The sequence below is a fragment of the Festucalex cinctus genome, chromosome 12 (genome assembly GCF_051991245.1).
Source record: "Festucalex cinctus isolate MCC-2025b chromosome 12, RoL_Fcin_1.0, whole genome shotgun sequence".
Classification (NCBI taxonomy): domain Eukaryota; kingdom Metazoa; phylum Chordata; class Actinopteri; order Syngnathiformes; family Syngnathidae; genus Festucalex; species Festucalex cinctus.
The window spans coordinates 1,283,212-1,305,246 of record NC_135422.1 but is presented as its reverse complement, the minus strand read 5'-3'; the positions used below and the strand labels follow the sequence as shown (position 1 = coordinate 1,305,246).

At 41.3% G+C, this 22,035-nt stretch overlaps 2 protein-coding genes across 4 annotated transcripts; one reads left to right on the top strand and one right to left on the bottom strand.

Annotated features, from left to right (window-relative positions):
• Positions 1 to 1,485: 1,485 nt before the first annotated feature.
• nol10 (nucleolar protein 10) lies at positions 1,486 to 13,431 on the bottom strand. 3 transcript variants are annotated; one of them, XM_077539245.1, is made up of 21 exons: positions 13,268 to 13,431; positions 11,635 to 11,680; positions 11,208 to 11,306; positions 10,554 to 10,631; positions 10,431 to 10,468; positions 9,874 to 10,010; positions 9,722 to 9,787; positions 9,568 to 9,628; positions 9,197 to 9,282; positions 8,988 to 9,066; positions 8,747 to 8,896; positions 8,541 to 8,607; positions 7,800 to 7,852; positions 7,099 to 7,225; positions 5,150 to 5,229; positions 4,589 to 4,687; positions 3,991 to 4,083; positions 3,746 to 3,916; positions 3,315 to 3,631; positions 3,112 to 3,214; positions 1,486 to 2,791 (listed from the first exon to the last, which is right to left on the bottom strand). In XM_077539245.1, the coding sequence occupies exons 3-21, from the start codon at positions 11,266 to 11,268 to the stop codon at positions 2,642 to 2,644; spliced, it is 2,016 nt and encodes a 671-aa protein (XP_077395371.1). In that variant the 5' UTR covers positions 11,269 to 11,306; positions 11,635 to 11,680; positions 13,268 to 13,431; the 3' UTR covers positions 1,486 to 2,641. The 3 variants fall into 3 exon arrangements, with proteins under 3 accessions (XP_077395371.1, XP_077395372.1, XP_077395370.1); XM_077539246.1 differs by lacking the exon at positions 13,268 to 13,431 and adding an exon at positions 12,411 to 12,665; XM_077539244.1 differs by lacking the exon at positions 13,268 to 13,431 and adding an exon at positions 11,916 to 12,332.
• Positions 12,213 to 15,523, top strand: kcnf1b (potassium voltage-gated channel, subfamily F, member 1b). The gene is made up of 2 exons (XM_077539247.1): positions 12,213 to 12,977; positions 13,055 to 15,523. Exon 2 carries the CDS (start codon positions 13,237 to 13,239, stop codon positions 14,587 to 14,589), a length of 1,353 nt encoding a protein of 450 aa, XP_077395373.1. The 5' UTR covers positions 12,213 to 12,977; positions 13,055 to 13,236; the 3' UTR covers positions 14,590 to 15,523.
• The last annotated feature ends 6,512 nt before the right edge of the window (positions 15,524 to 22,035 follow it).

The following is a 22,035-nucleotide window of genomic DNA, read 5'->3' as shown; positions in this document are numbered from 1 at the left end:
ATCCAAAGGAATCAGCTCTGATAGAAACGTTTCAACTGCTAGAAAGTTGCTGTTTTTTATTAATATGCATAGCATATAGTTTACTGACATCGGGGAAGTTGACTTGCAAGCTTTAAAGTGTATAGTTACGCAAAGATTGTCACCACGCTAATCTCCGCCATTCAAATTGATAGGGTAGTCGGTAGCCTCGGTTTTTTTCCCCCCTCGCGCATGCGCAAACTTAATGCGCACTTCGCTTTTTGTCAACAAGTGGCAACATGGCCACCCCTGAGATGGATAAAAGAGGGTACCTTTTGCAACTTAATATTCCACAAACATAAAATTGTAAAGAAAATTTCAGGATTGACTTCTCTTTAATTTAGCTTGGTAATGCATTGTAAAAAAAAAAAAAAAAAAAAATGAATTAGAAGAAAAGAAAATGACCACATTTTCACAGACATTTTTGCGCCTTTCTGGGTCATGGTCTGAAAGATCGGCGAACTGTCGACATCAGCACATTTTACCCGTTTGATCCTTTTGGAGAAAGAACACACAGATTGACGCACAGACTTAGTGCTTCCCTCTGAACTGTAGGGGCTGAAAAAAAAATAGACGAGAAAAAAAAAACAAAAAAAAACGTTGCACCCGCAGATGATTACAACGATGACCTGCACAGGAATTTGACTGGCTCGTTGTCCTCAGTTACTCTATTGGCAGTTTACGTGACCTGTAGATTAGATTTTATTTTTATTGTTTATTTAAAAAAAGAATGGTGCATATTGATGAGCATGTACAGGTAAATATGCCATATTATTAGCCACAGGCTATAGTCCCTTGACAGGTTGATGTAACATGTTGAGTACTTTTTTTTTTTTTTTAACAATGTGTTGTTTTTGTTGTTATTCTTTTTACAAGTACTGTATTTGATTTGAAACACAAAGAACTACAACTTGCTTTGTTTGGCAGTGAGTGTAGGCACAAAGATGCTATAAGATACATTCAATTTGGCCAGTGATTCCCAACTAGAGCGCTGCGACAACCGTATCGTGAGAAATTATCCAGTTCCACCAGTATGTCCTAACATGATTTATTAACAACAAATATATTTATTTGTTCATCTAGCTATGCCGGCGGCCACTCTTAACTATTTAAACAACAGACTTGGCTCCCAGGCCCAAATTTCACGCCAAGAACATTTCAGTAAATTTGTAGAAGAGATCATCGATATGTCAATATAGCTTTTGTTTGGTGATGTAGATTTTCTTATGTAAAATGCGTGCCTCAGCTCAATTAGGTTTGGACAACACTGAATTAGACAACAGAGTCAGGTCACATTGTTATTGTTTCCACATAGCTAATTGGGTAATGCGGTTAAATGTATCACACTGCACTTCCAAATCCTGGTGGAAACCTCGTCTATTCTCATATTCTTTGTGTCAGTGTTGCTTGACCCACTTCTAGCAGACAGTCTGTTGTCATGGCGAAGCATTGTGCACGGAAACTAGCCACATTTCCCAATATTTATCTTTATCTTGATTCATTCTTAAGTGGGACAAATGATGACTTTCACTTCTTGTAAGATGGCATTGCTCAAGTTAAATATTGCATACATTGCAATAAAATGAAAGCTGGGGCTTTTCCAACAAATGTACATAATATTGTATTCATACATAACGTGGTGCTCTGGTGAATTACGCATTAATACGAAAGTCATAGTGCGGAGAACATGATGGTAAGATGACATGACTCTGGGGGAGCTTCACCGTGGCTCTAAAGCCAAAACGCCCCTCCCCACATTTGAAATAGGTCAATGGTGGTCAAGAAGGGGGTTCAGGGCATCCATCCCAATGGAGACAGGAAGGAGGGAGGAAACAAGCATTCCCATTTCCAAGAACTGCAGTTGTTGGCGGGGAAAATTTGGGGGTGGGGGTAACTCACATTTCTCTCCTCCCCTTCTTTCACTGCTGACGCAAGTAGGTGCTTAACTGCTTCAAAGAATACTGGCTCCAGTTGGCAGAGAGAATAGGCAAGAATATTTTCATACTTTTAGTTGTTTTAGTAGTCTGCAATTAGTTTTGGCAGCAAAAACAATACAGAAATTTTGATCAAACATTCAGTAGGAATTTTTGTAATGTACAGTCAAGAACAATGGTTACATGTATGTCTATTTTGTATTATCTATCTATCTATCTATCCATCCATCCATCCATCCATTGGTATAAATCAGTTTGATGTTGCTAATTATTTGTTTCTTTGATTTTAATTAACTTGAATAGTTTGGTGTTTGGAGAGCTTTTACATGTTAATAAAAATAACAGGTAAAAATACACTTCTCTAGTCTTGAAAAAAAAATCTCTGAAGGAAATATCACATTTACATGAGTGACAGGTTAATTTATACTGTAAAATGACGTACGCATAATTGATGCCCATTATAATTGTAAACTTGAGCAAATGTGGCTAAACCACTACAAAATGTTTCCCAAGGGGAAAAAAACAAAACAAAACAAATTACAATGGTAGTGGTTACCCATGTGTTGGCAGTTTTCGCCTTGGCCACTTGACACGACGGCTTTTTAAAAACAACAATCTTCATCTATTTAGGACATCTGCCTAATTGGTGTAACTTTGACTTGGGGCAGCTGCAGATGGGTCTTCCCTCCTCAGTGCCGTCCTCTTCCTCTTCCTCTTCCCCTTCCTCCTGGCCAGCCCCTCCCACGGGCGCTGCTCAGGTGTCCGGCCGAGCGCCTCAGCTTCTTCCTCTCCTCGTGGTGGTCCCGTTCCGCCTGCTGCTGCTTCCGTTGCTGCTCAGACTGCAACATGCACAAGAGGATGTTGTTATTCTCTCTCTGTTGCATGCTTATTTGTTTGTTTGTTTTTTAATCAAAGTGCTTGGCAGAGGTAGCCAAAGACTGGTTTCAAATTTGAGCCAGATAGTCTTCTGGGTCTGGCTGTTTGAGCTTGTCTTAGCCACATGTTTCCAATCTAAAAATATGACTCCTTGAAAAGATTTGAATTCATTTCACACTGTCATGGCATGTCATTGCAAAGTGATTTATAGAATTGTGTGGGGTCTCTTTTAACGCGTGACCACACGTACTATATTTGGAGTCTAAGAACACGAGCGTGCTACCTTCTTGAGTGTGAAAGTAAGCTGCTTGCTGCCCACTGTGTTGTCAGCCATGTTGCCGGTTCCAGAGTGCTCCTCTAACTTCAGTCGTTCCTCCAGGGATGCCCTGAGGCGCACACATGAGCGAACAACATTTTCATTGAGCACCGTGCTGAAAAAGTGGACAGACTGAGAAAATGGGTCATTCTTTTGAGAATAGGACATACTTCTGAAGTTTCTGCTTGCGGGAGACGTCATTAAAACCACGGAACTCCTCGCCGCTTTTAATCTGGTAGAACTGAGGCTGGCTCGTCTTATTCTTCTCTGCCGCGATGGAGTTTTGCTGCCCTTCGCTGCTTTTGCTCTCCAGCAGGACCGTGTTGCGGTCGGCGTCCTTCCTCTGCTGACGTCGGCGGTCTCGTTCCTCCTGGTTGAGCAATCTTCGCTGCTCCCTCACCTCCTCCACCCAACTTTTGTCATCATCTGAGCTTTCCTCCTCGGAGCTGGCTCGACCCTCCTCCTCTTCCTCCTCTTCCTGGGCCTCCTGTGAAACGGTGGCAGATTCACTGACCAATATTCTTGAGCGTGAAGGCTAATTGCGTTTCAAACTGTGGTACTCATGCTTTCTGACAAAAAACGTAGCTCACTGCAGCATTACCTGAGAAGCTGCATCTTGGGCTAGGAGCCGCAGCTTCTTCTTCCTCTTCTGGCTGACTTTGGAGACAATGGGGTTGAGCAGGCGGAACTCCTCGCTCTGCTCGTCCACTTGATATTCTGGATTTTCAAACATCACCTTGAAACGGTCGTCGCCTAAAATGGTGGGTAGGGCCTGCAATTTCAACAGCAAAATAAGAACGACAAATTCATTGACGCCGGCAAATGCGCTGATCAAATTCTGCCTACCTTGCCCTTCTTTTTCCTGGAAGTCATCTCCACTTCATCGTCACCCTCCTCAATCAGTTTGAGAGCCAGCTCCTTGTTGACTTTGGGTAATGTCTGACTCAGGTACAACATTTGACACACACAAAGAACAAACAGCATAAAATCAGCCAGTTACTTTGCCAGAACAATGTTTGTTATGGTAAAAATCCTTTTTTCATGTGGGTACTGACAGTTTGCGCTAGCTAAACAGTTATTGGTGCTTGAGGGCATACAGTTGTTTTCGTCTTTGTTGAACATTATAATAAGAGATATATTCCTGTTCCATCCTGGAAGAGGAACAATCTCCACTTCAAGTTGTTTTCTCATCAGTTATTATTGCACCCTCTCTTTAATGAAGGCGATTAAAGGTTGGCGATGAAACAACACAGTTGCCTCTTTTCATCTCATGTGAACTGTGCGATGAAAACAAGAAACCTCTGTTGTCTCATCACTTTTTAAGATGTCAACGTTTTTTTGTTTTTTTCTTTTCAGGCAGAAATTTGGCACCCTCTGCTCAAAAATGTGCTGCAGCTATAAACACTAACTGAAAGAATCTTGTAATGGTGTCGGAATTTCTCACCTTAACCTGCACTCTCTGGGTTCTCGTCTCTTCAATCTTCTGCCGGATCTTATCCTTGCGATACTCCTCATAAGCAAACGGATTTGCCATGCTTTTCACCTAAGAATCAAAAATCAATTACATCCGCATTTGTATGCAACACATTTTGAATTGAAATCATGCTCATTTATCAAAAATGATCATTTATAGGATCGAACAATTAATTAAATTCAAATCAACATTGCAATGTTGGGCAAAAGAAAAACAAAAAAACTCCACTTAATGTTTATCCATGATTCACTTTCCATCATTTTAGCAAGGTTAGTAAACCTAATCTATAAAATCAAAACATACGTATAGTAAATCTGTTATTGTTTATTGGAATGCAGATTAATTTATTGGTTGCGTCCATTAAAAAATACATGGGAAGAGGACCTTGAAAAATAATCATGTATTAAATCTTAACTGCAACATTTGGTGTTGGGGTGGGGGAAATCGCAACAAGACTATTTTTTAAAATTGTTCAGCCCTAATTATTTACCAGCAAAGCCTTTAAATAAAATCCATAGTGCAACAACATACCTTATGATACAGCCTGATGTCCATGAAATAGCCATGCATGTACGCCCTCAGAAGGGAAGACCCCACCAGATGAGACAAACCTACACAACAAGACAAACGGACAAAGCAAGCTTTAATTGAATTTGAAAGTTATTTGTGAAATAATCACTCATAATGGGGCAAGTACTGCACATGAAGCTACATTCGTAAGGTGAATGTCTGTTACAATCCTAAAGAGACGAGGCACTAAAATACAGACATGAGGTATTGGAAAAGAGTTCCAGGGAAGATGCTAGTCCTTGACTAAATAACCTCTGCCTCACTATGCTAAATGCTTTTAGAGTCCTGCACAGATAACAAAAATTAATCACTAATATTGTGGCTGAGCAGTGACGAAAGCATGTATCTTCAAATTTCCTCGAGGCACTTTGAAATGAATACTGTAGTGATTTATTGTGCTGAGTCAGCCCCTCCCAGCCATTCACACGCAGCTAACTAACCGCAAGGCACATTGTGCATTTCCGTAGCACTTTCCAACTCATTGAGTGGAGGAGATTCCCCACTCAATCGTACAGAAAGTATTCATCAGTTGCGTCAGAGTATGTAAACGTTCTTTACTTAAGGTTATGTAACAGGCCACGTTACACGGCTTCTGTAAACCGACACCGCTGCTGCCCGCCGTTATTCGACAGCAGCCAACCACTTCTTTGCTTCTTGTCATTTGATCTCTTTACTGCTGAGCCTGCATTCCAATGTTCATTCAACCCTTCCACAGGGGTACAACCCCCAGACCTACAGACTCCCTCCCCCACACATTGGACATTTCTTGGACAGAAGGCCTCAGAAACTCTGCTCAGCCACCTGTGATCCATCCAAAGTTAGGCTGAGGTTAAATAGGGAAGTTCTCCCCTGTCCCACTATTGTAGAAAATGTACTTTCTAAATTCTTGAATAGAAATAATTGGGTCTCTGGAGTGCATGTCCACCCATACAAATGTGAAATTAAACAAGTACACATTGCACACCTGCAGTGTGGCTTGCCGTAACATTTCACGAGCGGCAAGTCGCGGCAACATTGAAACCGTATTTACAATTTCATATGGACCACCATGGGTTAAATATTGCGATCTTGATTCCACGACCGGCTGCGCTATTTCTGAATGGAGAGCTCAGCTCCGCCTCATTCATTTAACTGCCACTGGAGCTCTCATTCAAGTGAATGGGAACACACGACCAGGCAAGCAGTGCACTCGCAATTTATTTAGTTTTTTTATAAACCACAAACATTACACATCCATCCACAAGTACCTTTTAAATTGGAAATATAGTTCAGGGCTGTTGGAAAACATTTTATATATACTGTATTTTTGTGACGAACGAAGAACAGCTCTCTCGCATAAAACAAGGAAATGGGTGTGTGACAGGGCGATGCTTCCTGCGTTGCTGTCGGCCAATCAGATGACATTGACGTCCGGCGCTACAGAACCACTGCCGAAAGGGTTCTAAAAAGCGGTTACAACGGAACCGCTGGGCCACGAAAGAGTCCCACGGAGACGCTAACATCCAGAAACAAAAAAAAAAAAAAAATGCCGCTTCGGTGTGGAACCGGTCCCATAAGGGTCTCCTATAATACTACAAAAAGATGCTAAATTTGGTGCTCGCTGCTTTTAAACAAAAATTGTTGCAGAGGGGTCAGAAAAGTGGCAAGCCCTATCACTGTCAAATGTCATCATAACCAAATACTGTACTCTCTGATTAAACAAAAGTACCCCACAAAAGCGAATGATTTCAAGCAAAATGTGGCAAGTGTATACCGTCTAGTACGTCTACCGTAATTCATTATTGTCTACTTTGATGTCAGAGACCTTTTATTAAGACACTTGGGAACTGTTCATACTGTATATCCTTCAAGGAAGGATCAACATATTTGTTTATGACATATTTTCCCCCCATGATAATGAATGCTCTCACCCAAATTGTCCAGGTCCTTGCGGGTGACAAACTTGTAGTCATCATACACTGTGCTTTCTGGGCTCTCCTCCAGCTCTTCTGTCAAATTGTCAAGGAAGGAGCACCAACGAGGTGCTGGGCCGAGAGCCTGAACTCATACAAACACTCATCTCAGGTCAAATTGGTAACTGAACTCACTAAATAAATAAACAACATACAATACATTTCAATCTAAAATTAACATTGGCAAGATCAAATGTTATCAACTTCTAAAATGGAGATGATGTTTTTGGATACAAACTTTTCTGTTACCCAACACTTTTTTTTGATTGCTTCATCTTACTAACCCATGCTCAATATTTGGCTACCAAAAAAAATGTCATGAGTCATGACATTCCACTGAGTTGGGATGGACGGATGATGTGTGACGTACGACCCTGAGACACAAAGTCCACCAAAACCGCCCCTTTCAATCTCCCACTCATTCTTCAGCGTGCTTTCTCGTGAGCCCTCACGCTACGCTACAGTCACTTGAGTCATAATCTTTGAGCAGGTTTGTGTACGCCAGTAAGCAAGTCAGATAACATCCTTTTTATTGCTACAATACATGTGAATTTTGCTATGTGAATATGTAAAGTCATAGTAAATGTCACAATGTTGGTTTGCGATTGCTGCCAGTGAGGCGTAAAAAAAAATAAAATAACAATCCTGAATTTACTCACTGGGATGTAGAATGTGTTCATCTTCGGGTCCTCGTTGGCAGTGAACAGCATACCTAAAAAACACGCACATGGAGGCGGCATGAAAATGGAAGCAGCAAAGCTCGTGCGTTTGCAGTTGCAGTTTGCGTTCAGAAGGTATGAAGCTGCAAATTTTAAACTCTTCCAGAGAATGTTTTTAGTGATCATGAAAGAGGACAAACACTCATTAATGAATGTGGGTTTTCACCCGAACAAAATAAATGTTTGATTAAAATCATTAGAAGGAAAGTTGAACCTACAAGAGTAGATAGCACCATCTAGTGGTGGAAGAGCACAACAGAGACGCTATAAAATGCTTTTACATGACTATACCTGTACAAGCTACATTCAAGTGAAAAAGCAACTGGTATTATTTATTTCTCAGTTGTTGATACAAATGTGTTTTGTTTTAATTTCACGAGTACAAATGTTGACACTTCTTGAGGATGTACCAATGACCCAAGGAGCTCAGCTGTCGGGTGCTTATACAGACCCCTGGAGAAGGAAGAGCTTGGGCATCTGCTTAGGATGCCTGGAATATTTGTGTTTGGTGATGTATCTGCTTAAAATTTCATCTCCTCAACTAATCGACAACTAAAATTTGGCGGCTTAGCTTTTTTTCTTTTTCTTTTTTTCTTTTAACTGAGTGGACCACAGTTTTTGGTTCTGTGACACTTTCCCTGCAGTCATCAATTATACATTATTTTGGAGGAGTACACTAACCTGAGTGGGGGTACATGCAAACATCATTAATGTTGCTCTCGGTTTGGATGGAGGAGAACACTTTGCCCTGTGATGAGCAGAGGAAAAACATGAGCGAGATGAAGACATGCTTTGAAACGTTGCAGGATCACTCCTGCAGTATTAGCAATCCAACTGATCCAATATGAACATTAACTGTATATTCTACTCATGTCTGTTAGTCTTACGCTGTCTTTGTTCCACATTTTTATTATTTTAGGGTCTGATGACACAACCAGGTCCATGTGGTCATGAAAATTGAGAGACTTGATGGGAAGGTTGTAGAAGTGGTCTTTCACCAGCAGCGGCTGGCTGGAGCGCAGGTCATACAGCAGCACCTTCAATCAGAAAGTTTAAAAAACAATGTCCTTCTTCCAATGTAGTTTACTGTGCCTTTAACATCAGACATCGAGGGACGTTCTCGCGTACCTGTCCAGTGCTGGTGCCTACAGCCATGACGAGTGAACCGTTAAACTTCAATGCACTTACTGAGGGCAAACTCTTAACTCTGCAAACAGCACGACGGAAATATCAAAGTAGCAGAATGGTAACATCTAATTAGACGAATGACAAAATAAAACGGTGATCTATGAGTAATGTATAAAGTGTTTTTTTCTGAGCGACAGATGGCTACGTACTCCATTCCTTCTGTGAGGCTGCTCAGCGCACAATCCAGAAGGCCCACTCGCTTGCGGACACGAGGGTCCCAGCACTCCACCTTTCCCTAACAACCAAACAGGGACACGGGTCAGTGAAATGTGGGAATATTGTTGGGTAGAGTGAAAAGACAAAATTTACCAGTTCAAGAAATTTGAAGATGACATAAGAAATAATTACAGTGATTTTTTTAATAACCCAAGTGGGTAGGAATTTGCCGTCTGAAAATCATCTTCTTAAATTAATCTGCAACTGTTTCTACTTTTTATTGAACTGGAAAAACAAACTTATATGATATTGTAATTTATTAAGATATAGTACACATGTACGTACAGTAGGTGATGGCACATACCTCAGAGGTGCCACTGGCAAACAAATGATGGACAGGGTTGATGTCACATACATTGTGCTCCCTGGTAGAGGCAAAAACAGAAAGAAAAAGCTGCGTCGTTTAATGAAAAGATTTAGTGTAGCAATTTGACTAGAAAATGCTAATTTACACTCACACAGCATCTGTCTGAAGTGAGTTGAGGAAGCGGCCTTGTTCAAGATTCAGCCTGTAGATGTCTGAACTAGATTTAAAAAAAAAAAAATGTAAAAGATGCACTGAAATTTGTCTGGCGTCTCGAAATCTGACAAATATAAAATATCTTCTCACCTAGGTCCCACAAAATAAAGGTCACATGAAGGATAATGGTACGAAAAATCCCGACCAAACTTTGGAATTCGGGTTTTGTAGTACTGGCCGTGCTGAGAATGAAACTCCACGTAACGGTCAGTGTGCAGAAACACAAGCTGAGGGAAAGGGCAGAATGTCAGTCACGGAAAAAAAAGAAAAGAAAATCACATCAAGGTTCCGAAACTAGTTACAAAGCAATTTGACAAAAACTGTAAGTTTGTCTGGGTTTGCTGCTGTGTGACTGTGCAGTGTGAAAAGAGAGGAGATGGGACACTAGACTGAAAACTGTTTGGAAGAGGAGCTGCTTGTTGCAAAGTATGAGCTGCAGGTGATCGTTTGTGTGTGTGTGTTATTGGGAATCAAAGGTATTGATTGACATAAGTCGCTCCTGTATTATTCCATCGGCCAACAATGTTTAGTGGCCCATGAATTGAAGCACCACTATTTATTTTAGTAAACAAATTGGCAGAATTTGTTTGGTAAACGTATACATGAAAATTATACTAAAAATGTCAAATGAAATATTCAAAAATTACCTTTGAGTAGTCATCAGACAGTATCTCAAAGGCCACAACTTCAAGGAATAGAAAGAAAACCAAATTAAAAGATGGCTAATAATGATACAGGCATGAACAAGATGAAGATCTGTTTGTAAATACCATCAGAATCCAAGCAGCGTTCAAACTTCAACGAAAGCTGGTAGGTGTCATAACATCGAACCCTTGGCTTGTAAGTCCCTACAAAGATCATGTGGATTAGAGAGGGGGCATATAATTATTTTTATTTTGATTCACACAATCCTAAAAACATAATCAAAGAAAAACAATTAATGCACCAAACAGCGTCGTGTGTTTAAGTCCCTACGTTGTGAAAAGTACGACCCAGAATGGGGCAAGGATTGATGGTAGTTTTGAGGAGCTCATACCCACTCAAAAATAACCACTATTGACTTGGGGTGTGCATCTCTCCAATAAGAGACAATGCAATATGTATTTTGACTCATGGGATACAATACAAACACTAACAATACATTTTCAAGTGGAACGATTCAATTCAGTGGGATTCCGATTTGATATGGTACAGCTGCAGCTTTCGTCATGTTTATTAACACGTAACATGTTAAAGCTCTCCACTGAAATTATTCCAAGTTAATTAAATTCAAAGAAACATCAAATTATCAACACCATCAAACCCAATCTTGACGCATGCAGTGTATTTTAAAAGGTAGCAATTTGATTCAGATTGGTTTTAAATCAAAACTGATACTCCAATTCAGAATGTTTTTTGTTACACTCCCTAATATTGACCTTTACCTGCTGCCAGGATGAACTGCCCGTCTCTGGATACCTTTATGGATGTACACACTGTGGGCATCTCAAAATCCTGGATAAGCTCAATCCTGCGCTGGATGTCTTAAAAAACAAAACAAAAACAAAAAACAAAACAAAAATCTGACATACTAACATTTCATTAGGATATGCAAAATATATACTTAGATTAAGTACAATGGACCCAGTTAATTCTTACTTATGCCGTATTTTCACTACACACTTATTGCTAAAATGGCAGCATTGTTACTTATGGTCGTCTTGTCACTGGTTAATGTTGAGTAGTCGTTTTGCATTCTGCAATATTTAAAATGCCATAACTTCCCACAACCTTAACATATTGACACAATTAAAACACAACTCTCCCCCTGACTTTTTTTTTTTCACGTACCAACCCATGATTACAACTTACCAACATCTTTCTTTTGCAGTTGCCTCTTCTTACGGTCTGACAGCCACTGGATGTTCAAAAACAAATGTGGTAAATACATAGTAACGTTGCTCATTTATTTATTTTTATGAAAGTGGTTTCACTCATAAGTTGGCAACGTTAGAAAAAAATTAAATACAAAAATGAAAAATAAAGCTATTAACACATTTTCAAAAACATTTCCAAGGATAGCTACTTGGCTAGCTAAACTCAATACATTAGTTGGTGGAATTTCATTTATAAACTCCAAGTGCGCTTCTTACCTCTGGAAGAGACTTTCCATAGCTTAAATTGTAAATCTTAACATCATTCACACTTGATATCTGCATGTTTTAACATGAACAAATCTGCGGATAGACATAAACAATACGCGCAAGACACCGGTGAGCTGCACAAGACCCACGTTGCCTCGGTTTCAAACAGGAAGTAAACGTACGTTGGCAAATGTGTCCGTCAAGAAACGAGGACAGTCTACATCATATCCGCTGCAATTTCGGACCAAAGTTTTGGGGTCGATGCACGGACTATTTATTTAAATGTTTTTGTTACCTTTTTAAACAAATGATATCAGCCGCCGTAGCATTTAACAATGCCAATTGCTCATCTTGGGAACTTGTTGCCTTGTTCTCGGTTGTACTAACAATCAGAAGAATTTGCATTTGTGGGTACTTGCTATAACTGTAATTGTGAATTGGAATGGAAAAGGTACAAATCTTACAATTAAAAATATTTGCGATGCAAATGTAAACAGGACATACCTCTAGTTAAATAATAATTTAAATGTATTGACTTCAGTATAAATGTCCAAGTGTAAACATGTACAAAATAATAAATAAGATAGAAAATCAACTTTTTGTACAAACTTGGTTTGCCAAACATTTAACAAAAGACACACTCCACTTGAAAGCAGGTGAAACAAAATGACCCAACACGAAAATTTTAGCCCGGCCGACGTGTCGCGGACAAACGCGGCATGTCGTAAACGATTTTGGGTTGTCTTGACGACGCACGCTCGAACTATTTCGTGCGCGTGAACTACCTACTGGTGCGCACGTTGTAACGAATTTGTGCACACAAAGCAGTAGTTCGTGCGCACTAGTAGTTCGTGGGCACGTAGGTGTTCGTACCCACAAAATAGGTGCTCATGCGCACGAACTATTTTTTTTTTTTCCTTTAATGTCATGTCTGTGGCTCCGTATGTTTTTGCTATATAGCATATAGATTTTATATAATAATTAGGTTTTTTTTTAAATTACTTATCGTCCAAAAAAATGACTTAATGATCATGACCTGCCACCCTGAACCGGATCCATTTACAGTGAAAGGTAGCTAGGGGAGGGGATAACATTCAATTTAATCAGACATTCACTCACTCTCTCTCTCTCTCTGTGCGCGTGCATAGAGGTTTTAGAGAAAGTGATCAGAAAAGAGACACACACAAGCTTTGCCATTCAGCCTGTCAGCTTTAAGAGGAAAAACATGTTGCACATCGAAATCATGCGCATCCACTCTACTTAGTGCGCATCACTTTTGGCGCCACTGTGCATTTTCTTTGCTCAAACAAAAACAAACAAACAATGAAACATGTGGACGATCCCGAAGCCCAGATACAGACCCAAGTGTGACGGCGAGCCGGAGATCACCGTGAACATCGGCGGGGTCCGAGCGGTGCTTTTCGGGGACGTCTTGAATCGTTACCCGGACAGCCGACTGGCCGAGTTGGCGAACTGCTCCTCGGCGCAGAATGACGAACTGATTTCGTCTCTGTGCGACGACTTTGACGCCGGCCGCAAGGAGTTTTATTTTGACCGAGATCCAGACGCGTTCAAGTGCATCGTCGATGTTTATTACTTCGACGAAATCCACATGAAACGCGGCATTTGCCCCATTTGTTTCATCAAGGAGATGGAATTCTGGAAAATAGACCAAAGCGCTTTGGACGAGTGCTGCAAAAGTGATTTGAGCGAGAAGGAGGGCGAGCTGAGCGAGATCGCGAGCAAAGTGAAGGTCATGTTGGAGGACGTGGAGCCGGCGGACCAGAGCGCCGCGGGCACCCGGCGGTGCCAGAGGTTCTTGTGGAGGCTCATGGAGAAACCTGGTTCCTCCTTCCCGGCGCGCGTCATCGCCATCGCTTCCTTCCTCTCCGTCCTGGTCTCGGCTGTGGTGATGTGCGTGGGAACCATCCCCGAATTGCAGGTCACGGACGCCGAGGGGGAGCTCGCGGAGCACCCGGCTTTGGAGGCCATTGAGACGGCGTGCATGTTGTGGTTCACCGCGGAGTACCTGCTGCGCCTCGCCTCCTCGCCCGATAAGTTACACTTTGCGCTCTCCTTCATGAACATCGTGGACTTCTTGGCTATCATGCCGTTCTACGTGGTCCTCGGTCTCACCTACCTCGGCGGCACCTCCATGATGGAACTCGGCAACGCGCAGCAGGCGGTGCAGGCGCTGCGCATTATGCGCATCGCGCGCGTTTTCAAGTTGGCGCGCCACTCGTCGGGGCTGCAGACTCTCACGTACGCGCTCAAGAGGAGCCTCAAAGAGCTGGGCCTGCTGCTCATGTACATGGGCGTGGGTATCTTCGTCTTCTCCGCCCTGGGCTACGCCATGGAGCAGAGCCACCCCGAGACTCTGTTCAGGAGCATCCCGCAATCCTTCTGGTGGGCCGTCATCACCATGACGACGGTGGGATACGGAGACATCTACCCCAAAAGCACACTTGGCAAGTGCAACGCGGCCGTCAGCTTCCTGTGCGGGGTCATTGCCATCGCCCTGCCCATACACCCCATCATTAATAACTTTGTGGTGTTCTACAACAAGCAGCAAGTGTTGGAGACGGCGGCCAAGCACCAAGTGGAGCTGATGGAGCTCAAGTCCGGCGGGGAAGCACGCAGAAAAGACAGCGACAAAGATGCGCAGCTAGAAAAGGATCCTTAAAAACATTTCCGTAACCTGTGTAAAAATAATCGTTCAAATGTGGAAGCAGGGGTGTGAAATTGTTTGAGTTTGTTTCATCGCTTACTTTATTGTACTTGCAACAAAATATGAACATTTGATTTGTTTTCATCAAGATTTTGCGTCAAGGTCAAGGTCATCTAAATTGTTTTGGTCCTGAAAAATCCTTGATGCTGTTTAGCTTTATTACCTAAGTGTTCAAATCAAAATCAAAATAGATTTGTTAGATACACACAAACACATTAGGGCTGTACATATATTGATAATAGCACATGCAATATGCGTATCATAACGATTGCTAATTAAATTGAAATACATTTATGGGAAAATACATATTATACTTAACTATTTTCCTGCCAGACGTTATCAAAGAAAAACTTTGATATGACAGAGGCTTTGGTCATTGACAAAAAAAGATGCTTCCATCTGCTGGCCATAGCTTAGAGTGTTTTAGATTCCACAACCCATTGACCAGGCAGCGCTGCACTTGGACGTTGCACTGAGAAAAAAAAAATGTAAAAAATTGTTGACGTTATTTAACGTTTATGGCAATATACGTCGTGATTTTACTGATGGTTATTAAATGTTTTTGGCGGTCAAAGAGTTAATACATTCATACTGCTTATTTGGCCGCGTTAAATAAATGTAGGCATATTTATTGAATTAGGTCATAATAATTTCATTTTACAGGTTAGGCTACTTATTAAATATTGCAACAATATCGATATTGCAATATTCAACGCACACACATACACGTCAGTCCACACGTGGTGTTATTTTTAGAAATTATTGACGAAATGAAAATGTTGAAAATGCATTGCTCTCTTTGATCACGAAATGTTAATGGATGAATAAACGGTGACACGTCGAGGTGTTTAAGCCGAATAAAGGTTTGCTCATTCGCACTCAAGTATGACGCACTGGCGTGAGGATGATTGACTTGCAACAAATATAGCGCTACATATGCTATGCATCGCTGACCATTACAGATGAGTCGCTCGTTGACTGTGAGACACAGACACACATAGGTTGGACGCATATGCCCGTGTGAATGTATGAATTTCACGAGAGTACATTTTTGTACACGTTTAAATCAATGGCAACCTGGAAACAAACATCTCAAAGTCCCTTGTCAATAAGAGGCCTCGCCTGAGAGGTTTGATGCTTCAGAGGAGAAATCTCCCACGATCCCCAGAATCTCACTGCACGGGTGTGAGTGTATGCAAGTGTTTGTCTGGGTTGAAAGATAAATACAGGTAATTAGTTCCCACAGGTGTCGATGAACCTGGGTGTGCATGTCAGGTCACCCAAAAATATCTTTATCACTTTTTGAGTACATTTTAACAGGGAACTTTTTGAACATGCACAGACTTTTTTTTTCCACTCACTCATTCACACATGTAAGCTTCTGTGAGTGAGTGAGTGAGTGAGTGAGTGAGTGAGTGAGTGAGTGAGTGAGTGAGTGAGTGAGTGAGTGAGTGAGTGAGTGAGTGAAAAAAAAATCCGTGCGTGCTTTCAAATTGTCGCGGGAGTGATGTCACGCAGCCAACAAATTCGCCTGGCCCCGTTTGTGACACTCCCCCCCCCCCCCCCCCCCCCCCCGCTCTGCGATTGGCTGGAGCGGTGTAAACACAGAAACGTCCCGCTGTTTACAAAACAAACACAAAATGGCAAAATACCATCTGGGGGTGTGGGGGTTTAGGACAAAAATCACCACCACACGTTAAGAGGAGACCAGATCTGTAAATTGAGAAGTAGTTTTTTTGTTTAAATCCTGTATTTAAAAAGTGCATTTTCCTGAGTGAAAAGTGGCAGATGCGTTTTCCATCATGCCAAAATGGCTGCGATAACGGCCATTTTGGGATGTGTGACGTCAACGTCAGGATCTCCATTGTCTGGCTAACACTAATTAGCTGGTAAGCTAACAAACCAAAACAGCTAGCAAGCTGAAGAGCGCAAAACAAACTTTTAGCGCAGGCAGCGTGAACAAATTTCATTATTTGATTCAGTAAATGGCTAAGACAGATACTTATATCAGTTTGTGTTTCGATGATGACGGCTAAACGGGGAACGACGACGTTAGTCAAACTTACCAACGGGCCTTGACAATGTAAGCTAGTTCTTCAAGAGGAAATAATTTAACAAAACACAAACAAAATAGCCTATGTACGCACAAAACATTAATTTATCTTGCCAAGAAGGTTCTCCAACTTCACCCAGTGGCAACTTGTGGCTAGCTCACACAAATATTTTGTCTCGAGTCTCTTAATGACATTCAAGTGGATGTTATGTCACGTTTGGTTTGAATACTTTCTGTCAAGGACACATAAGGCTTGAGGAATATGTTTTAATTTTTGCCCCACCTGGCCTGCGGTTTAAATGGCTCCTCGTTAGGAACCAAAGGTCATTTTTGATACCGTAGATGGCAGCAATCAATTGCCGTCTTCATTTCATTACAAGATATTGACACACGAATGAGGAGTCGAAAGAGAAATTGGCGAGGAAAATGAGAGGCAAGTAATGAATGACAGAGGAGAAATGTTATTTGGACGATTCAGTCATCTGTCGAATTGAAACGCGTGTTCTCAAAGCCATTTTGAAAATAATGTACCTTGTATAACAAATTTCCATGCAAATCTATTCTTCTCGCATTGATTCTCCGATGGCTGCAAGGTGGTTGTCGGATCCCAGATGTCAGACCTTCTCACGGCATGTGAACGTGTCTGCCATCACACTTGCCATTCATCACGAATACTATGCAAATTAAAAAGCCAAAGAAAGCAATGCAGAATGTGGCGATAACCAGTCTGCAAACGGAGCATGAAACCAGCAAACTATTGGTCACGAAACGCCCCAGAATATTTGATCAACATGTCTGCATTTTCACTTTTATCATCTTCTTTCAAAAGAGCTCCACTGATATCCGTCGGCAGCAGCGGCGGTCCCTGTTGTCATGGCACCCGTCTTAAATAACAGTCTTGCTCTCTCATTATTCTGTCGCAACCAAACCTCGCTTTTAAAATGGACTCCCACATTGACTGCGCTCTGACTTTCTATTTGATAAAGTTGACAGAGAGAACAAAATGTGCTTTTTTTTTTGCTGTTTTTTTTATGTGATGCACATTTCAAGAGTGAGTCATTGCAGACATTTAGAGGTGATGTTGAAGTGGACCTGGCAATGGGAAATACGCCTACCTGAAGTCCCAGGTTGACATTCATTCAGATTCATTCATTCATTTTATATCCTGCTTGCCCTCATTAGGGTTGCGAATAACACAAGCCCAACACTGAATTGATTACAGTCATTGACACCCACATTCACACCTATGGACAATTTATGGTCCTTTTCTTTGGAATGTGGCTGAAAACTGGAGTACCCAGCGAAGACCCACACAAGAATGGCATGCACCAACGTAAATGAATCCCAATTAGAACAGTCGAAGTGATAACTTCACATTTGCATTATTTTGGTGTAGCTTGCAGTGGTGTAGCGTTGCCTCATAATAAAAGGTTGATAATAATAAAAATAAGTAATATAAATAATAAAAGCAAGGTTGAGCTACATCACAAAGATAAAAATTTTAGAATAAAACTGGGTTTGATGCGAGTAACACAATGAAATGAAGTTGACACTTTTTTTTTTCCGTCGTAAACTATGTACGATCCCAATTATTATGACTTGTCAAAAAATAAAAAATAAACAAATGAATCTTCTGACTGTGCGCTAGATTCGAGTTAGCATTGGCAGAGGCATTTGACCGCATGCTCTCAAAACATCTTTCCAAAGTTTTGCTACCATTGCGACCTGATATTTTTCATTTTGTCATCCATTTTTAAAATTTAGTCTCAGTTTTAGTCCAGTAACACTTGTTAGTTGTTTTTATTTATTTATTTTTTTTTTTAATCATAGTTAACCTCACTCCACTTGTATTTAATCACTTTTTAGTCGACTAAAAAGCGAGCATTTTGGTCCGTATTTTAGTCCGAGAAAGTTGACCCCTTTGACATCGTTTTTGTCAGCAGATAATATTAAACATTTCCATCTAATCTAAAACTACTTTCTCCAATATTTTTGATGAAAAACAACATCACACACAATTACAGTATGTCAAGTGGCTATGACGCCATTTTATTTCGTTCTTGTTGACGAAAGTAACACTACGACCTGGCTAACAACAAAAAGTGCAAAATTTCATCATGATAACAAATGAAAAGATAGACCAGAAGCTGATGCTTTTTAGGCTGCCAGAAGACATAGAACATGGATGAAGGATAGGATACAGTATATACATTTGCGGCACCGTTTGGGGAAAAAAAGACACTCAAGTTTGAATGTAATGCACCAGGTGGAGAAGATGTCAATTCGACAGTTTTGAAAACAGCAAGCGCAATTATTGATGTGAAGAAAAGATTTGCCAAAGCAGCAGGAAGGTGACATTTCCTTTTCAGTGTGCTCGGCGTGATGCAGAGCGAGCACTTGTTAAGTGATCGCATTTGTATCGCCTCTTCATGTTCCACTTTTCCCGTTTTGCAAAAAGCAAAACTGATCAATACCGCGTGATCTTTCTTGCAAAGGCCGCGGCTGGCTGGAGGTCTTTATCTGTTGATGCCTTCTTATCCATATGAAGAACTTGTTTTATGGCAAGCTTTGTGAAGGTGAAATGCCGTCCGTCCGTCCGTCCGTCCGTCCGTTCTCGCCACTGATCCAAAAAAAAGCCCTTGCAAGGTGACTTTGGGTGAGCGGCGCAATTCAGAAAGTATCACCATATAAAAAGTGAGCGCCCTCTCAGCTATGACTAATACATCAATTTAACTTTAAAAAAAGCAAACAAACCTGCAGAGGGTTGTTCATAGTTGAACAGTTTTGTGCTGCCCTCCTAAAGTCAGCATTGAAGACAGTTTTTAGGAAGAGCGTTAAGGACATTTGGGGAGTCAATCACATGCTTGAGAGGGCTTCATTTTCTCGTTCGTTTTTTTTTTTCCCCCCCTCTTTAAAATGTCACCGACTGCGGCGCCGCTTTGGGTGCAATCTTTCCTTGCGAGCGGGAGGGGACGATTTCAATCCAGGGGACACGTTTGGACACGTGTTCGTGGCTGCGTGCGACATAAACGAACGCTTTGAACACTTCGGGTGAAAAAGGATTGGGCAGGAAGCTTTTTCATACTCGTTTTTCGACAGATGGGAGTATAAAGCAATCAATACTTGTCTGGGGACTCAGAATCAGTGATTAGTATTGCATTTGTGGAATAAGGACTAAAAGGAATGATTAATGAACAGAAAGGCAGCACCATATTGGGCGAAATCATCTTCGGCTGCAGACCGAAAGTGATGTTGAAGAAGTACAAGTAGCGTATTGGCTGCTAATACAGCAGACGATTGAAGTGTGTCGGCTGAAAGATTATCAAGAGTGATCGATCATCCAGAATTACAGGACATTTTACACCCTCCTTTTTGGCGCAGTGATTTGTTGAAACCTGCTTTGATTGGTGGTGTTGACTCATGAAACTGACGAACTCATGAACTCACGTTTGGGCCCCTATACTGTCGTTGAACTCGAAAATCAAAAACTGTGAAGTAAAAGCAAGCCCCCGCAAGGAAGCATCGATTTGATTTTGTCTCCTTGAATCAGTACTTTGTGACCAAGCTGTCAAATTACACAAACAAGATAAATACAATCAAGTACGCGTTGCTTGTCAGAAGTTTAGACTGTTAAAAAGGCCGTGCAGCTCTGCTTACCATGTCAATTATCCTAATTGTGAATCTGTGGCTTCTGAACAGCTTGGTTGCATTTTTTGGTAGTTAACAAAATTGACTTGGTTGTTATAATTTCACTTTTAATCGGATAGGCAGGTGCTCCGACTATTTGCAGACGAGACTTTAAAAAGACAATTACTCTAAGTCTGCATGATTTTTTTTCTCCTGGTAAAAGTGTTTGTCATCTTGTGACATTGTGGAAAACCACTTTAGGAACTGATGATTGTAACTCTCAACTTCATGACAAGGTCATCCCAAAGTTAAACGCATTGCAGCATTCTAATGACCCTCGTCTGCACTCAACCCTGGTGGGAAAACGCGCAAAAGCGAAATGAAAATGGCTGAAATGGCTTACAAATATTTCCATAACTGCATTCTCAGCATGTCTTTGAATTCTAATTAGCCGTATGGCTTAGAACTTCAATATGAAGGGCAAATGGTCAGGCTGGCTTTCACGCCGGCTGAAAGGGGATCCTTGGAATTTATTTCTTTATTCAGTTTTCTGTTTGTATTCGTGATTTATTCATAAGAAACATTTCCTCGAAACTCGAGTGTGGCTGAAAGGCGCTGTGGAGTTTTTGCACCCAAAGAGAGTTCAGCTATGAATCGAGAAGATAAACTTGAATTCATCATTTGCTGACTACCTTTTCATTTCATCTCGGAGAAACTAAAAAGTGCTTCACCTCTGCAGAAGTTATTAATAGCGCCTTTAAAAGGAGCTAGACCGTGACTGAGGGGACAAGCTGCCAAAGGTCAGCATATCGGTTCATGGGTTCGCCCTCCACGATTGTGGGAAGGTTACAAACAAATGTGCTCATGTGGGGAACCAAGGCCGGCAGTTATGGTGGTGGAGATGTCTTAAAATAAGTGAAATCCATTCTCAAGTTTCCTCAAATCATTTCTTTTTTTTAATTACACAAGAACATTTACATATCATCCTCAAAATACATCACATATGATGCGTCCTGACATTCTTCACTTGTCACTTTAGAATGACCTGTCAGTCCAGAATTATTCATACCTAAAATAATTTTAGCTAACGTATATTTTTATTTAGCGAGATAGCTTGTAGCTGTTTTGCAAGAATCAAGTATCAAAAAACTGTACGGCGCTTCAGCTCCAAGATGACGCAATAGGTGCACGTCTGAATGTTCTGAATCAAGGATGGGGAACTTCAACGATGGATGAATTGGGGTGGGGGAGTGGAGCACGTAGCACCATGCACTGCTTAACCACATGTATGACAAAAAAAATGGCAATTTAAATATGTACAAAATATGCGGTGGCCTGTGAATAGTGAAAATTTGCTTATAATGGATACCCAAGGAAATAAATGGAGATTTTTATTTGACCCTCAAACTGCCTCTTCTTCGAATCGCCACTATGCCTTTGCACAAATGGATGTTGTCTCCCCCAAACCCCTCAAATACTTGCCAAGTGAAGAGGAGGAAGATACCCAATTTCCTCCACCGTGCATGCAAAATCTGCGGAGGCTCTATGCAACCCAAATGGCATAACAAACGCTGATGACTAACGGCAAAATAGCCTCACAGACGAGCGCCACCTGCTTACCAGGAGAGGCTCACTGATGCCAGCACCACAGGGATTTTTTTTTGTAGCTGGCGCGTGTGGCTCCTCAGTGGAAATCAAGCAGATCTGCGAAGGCTCACGGA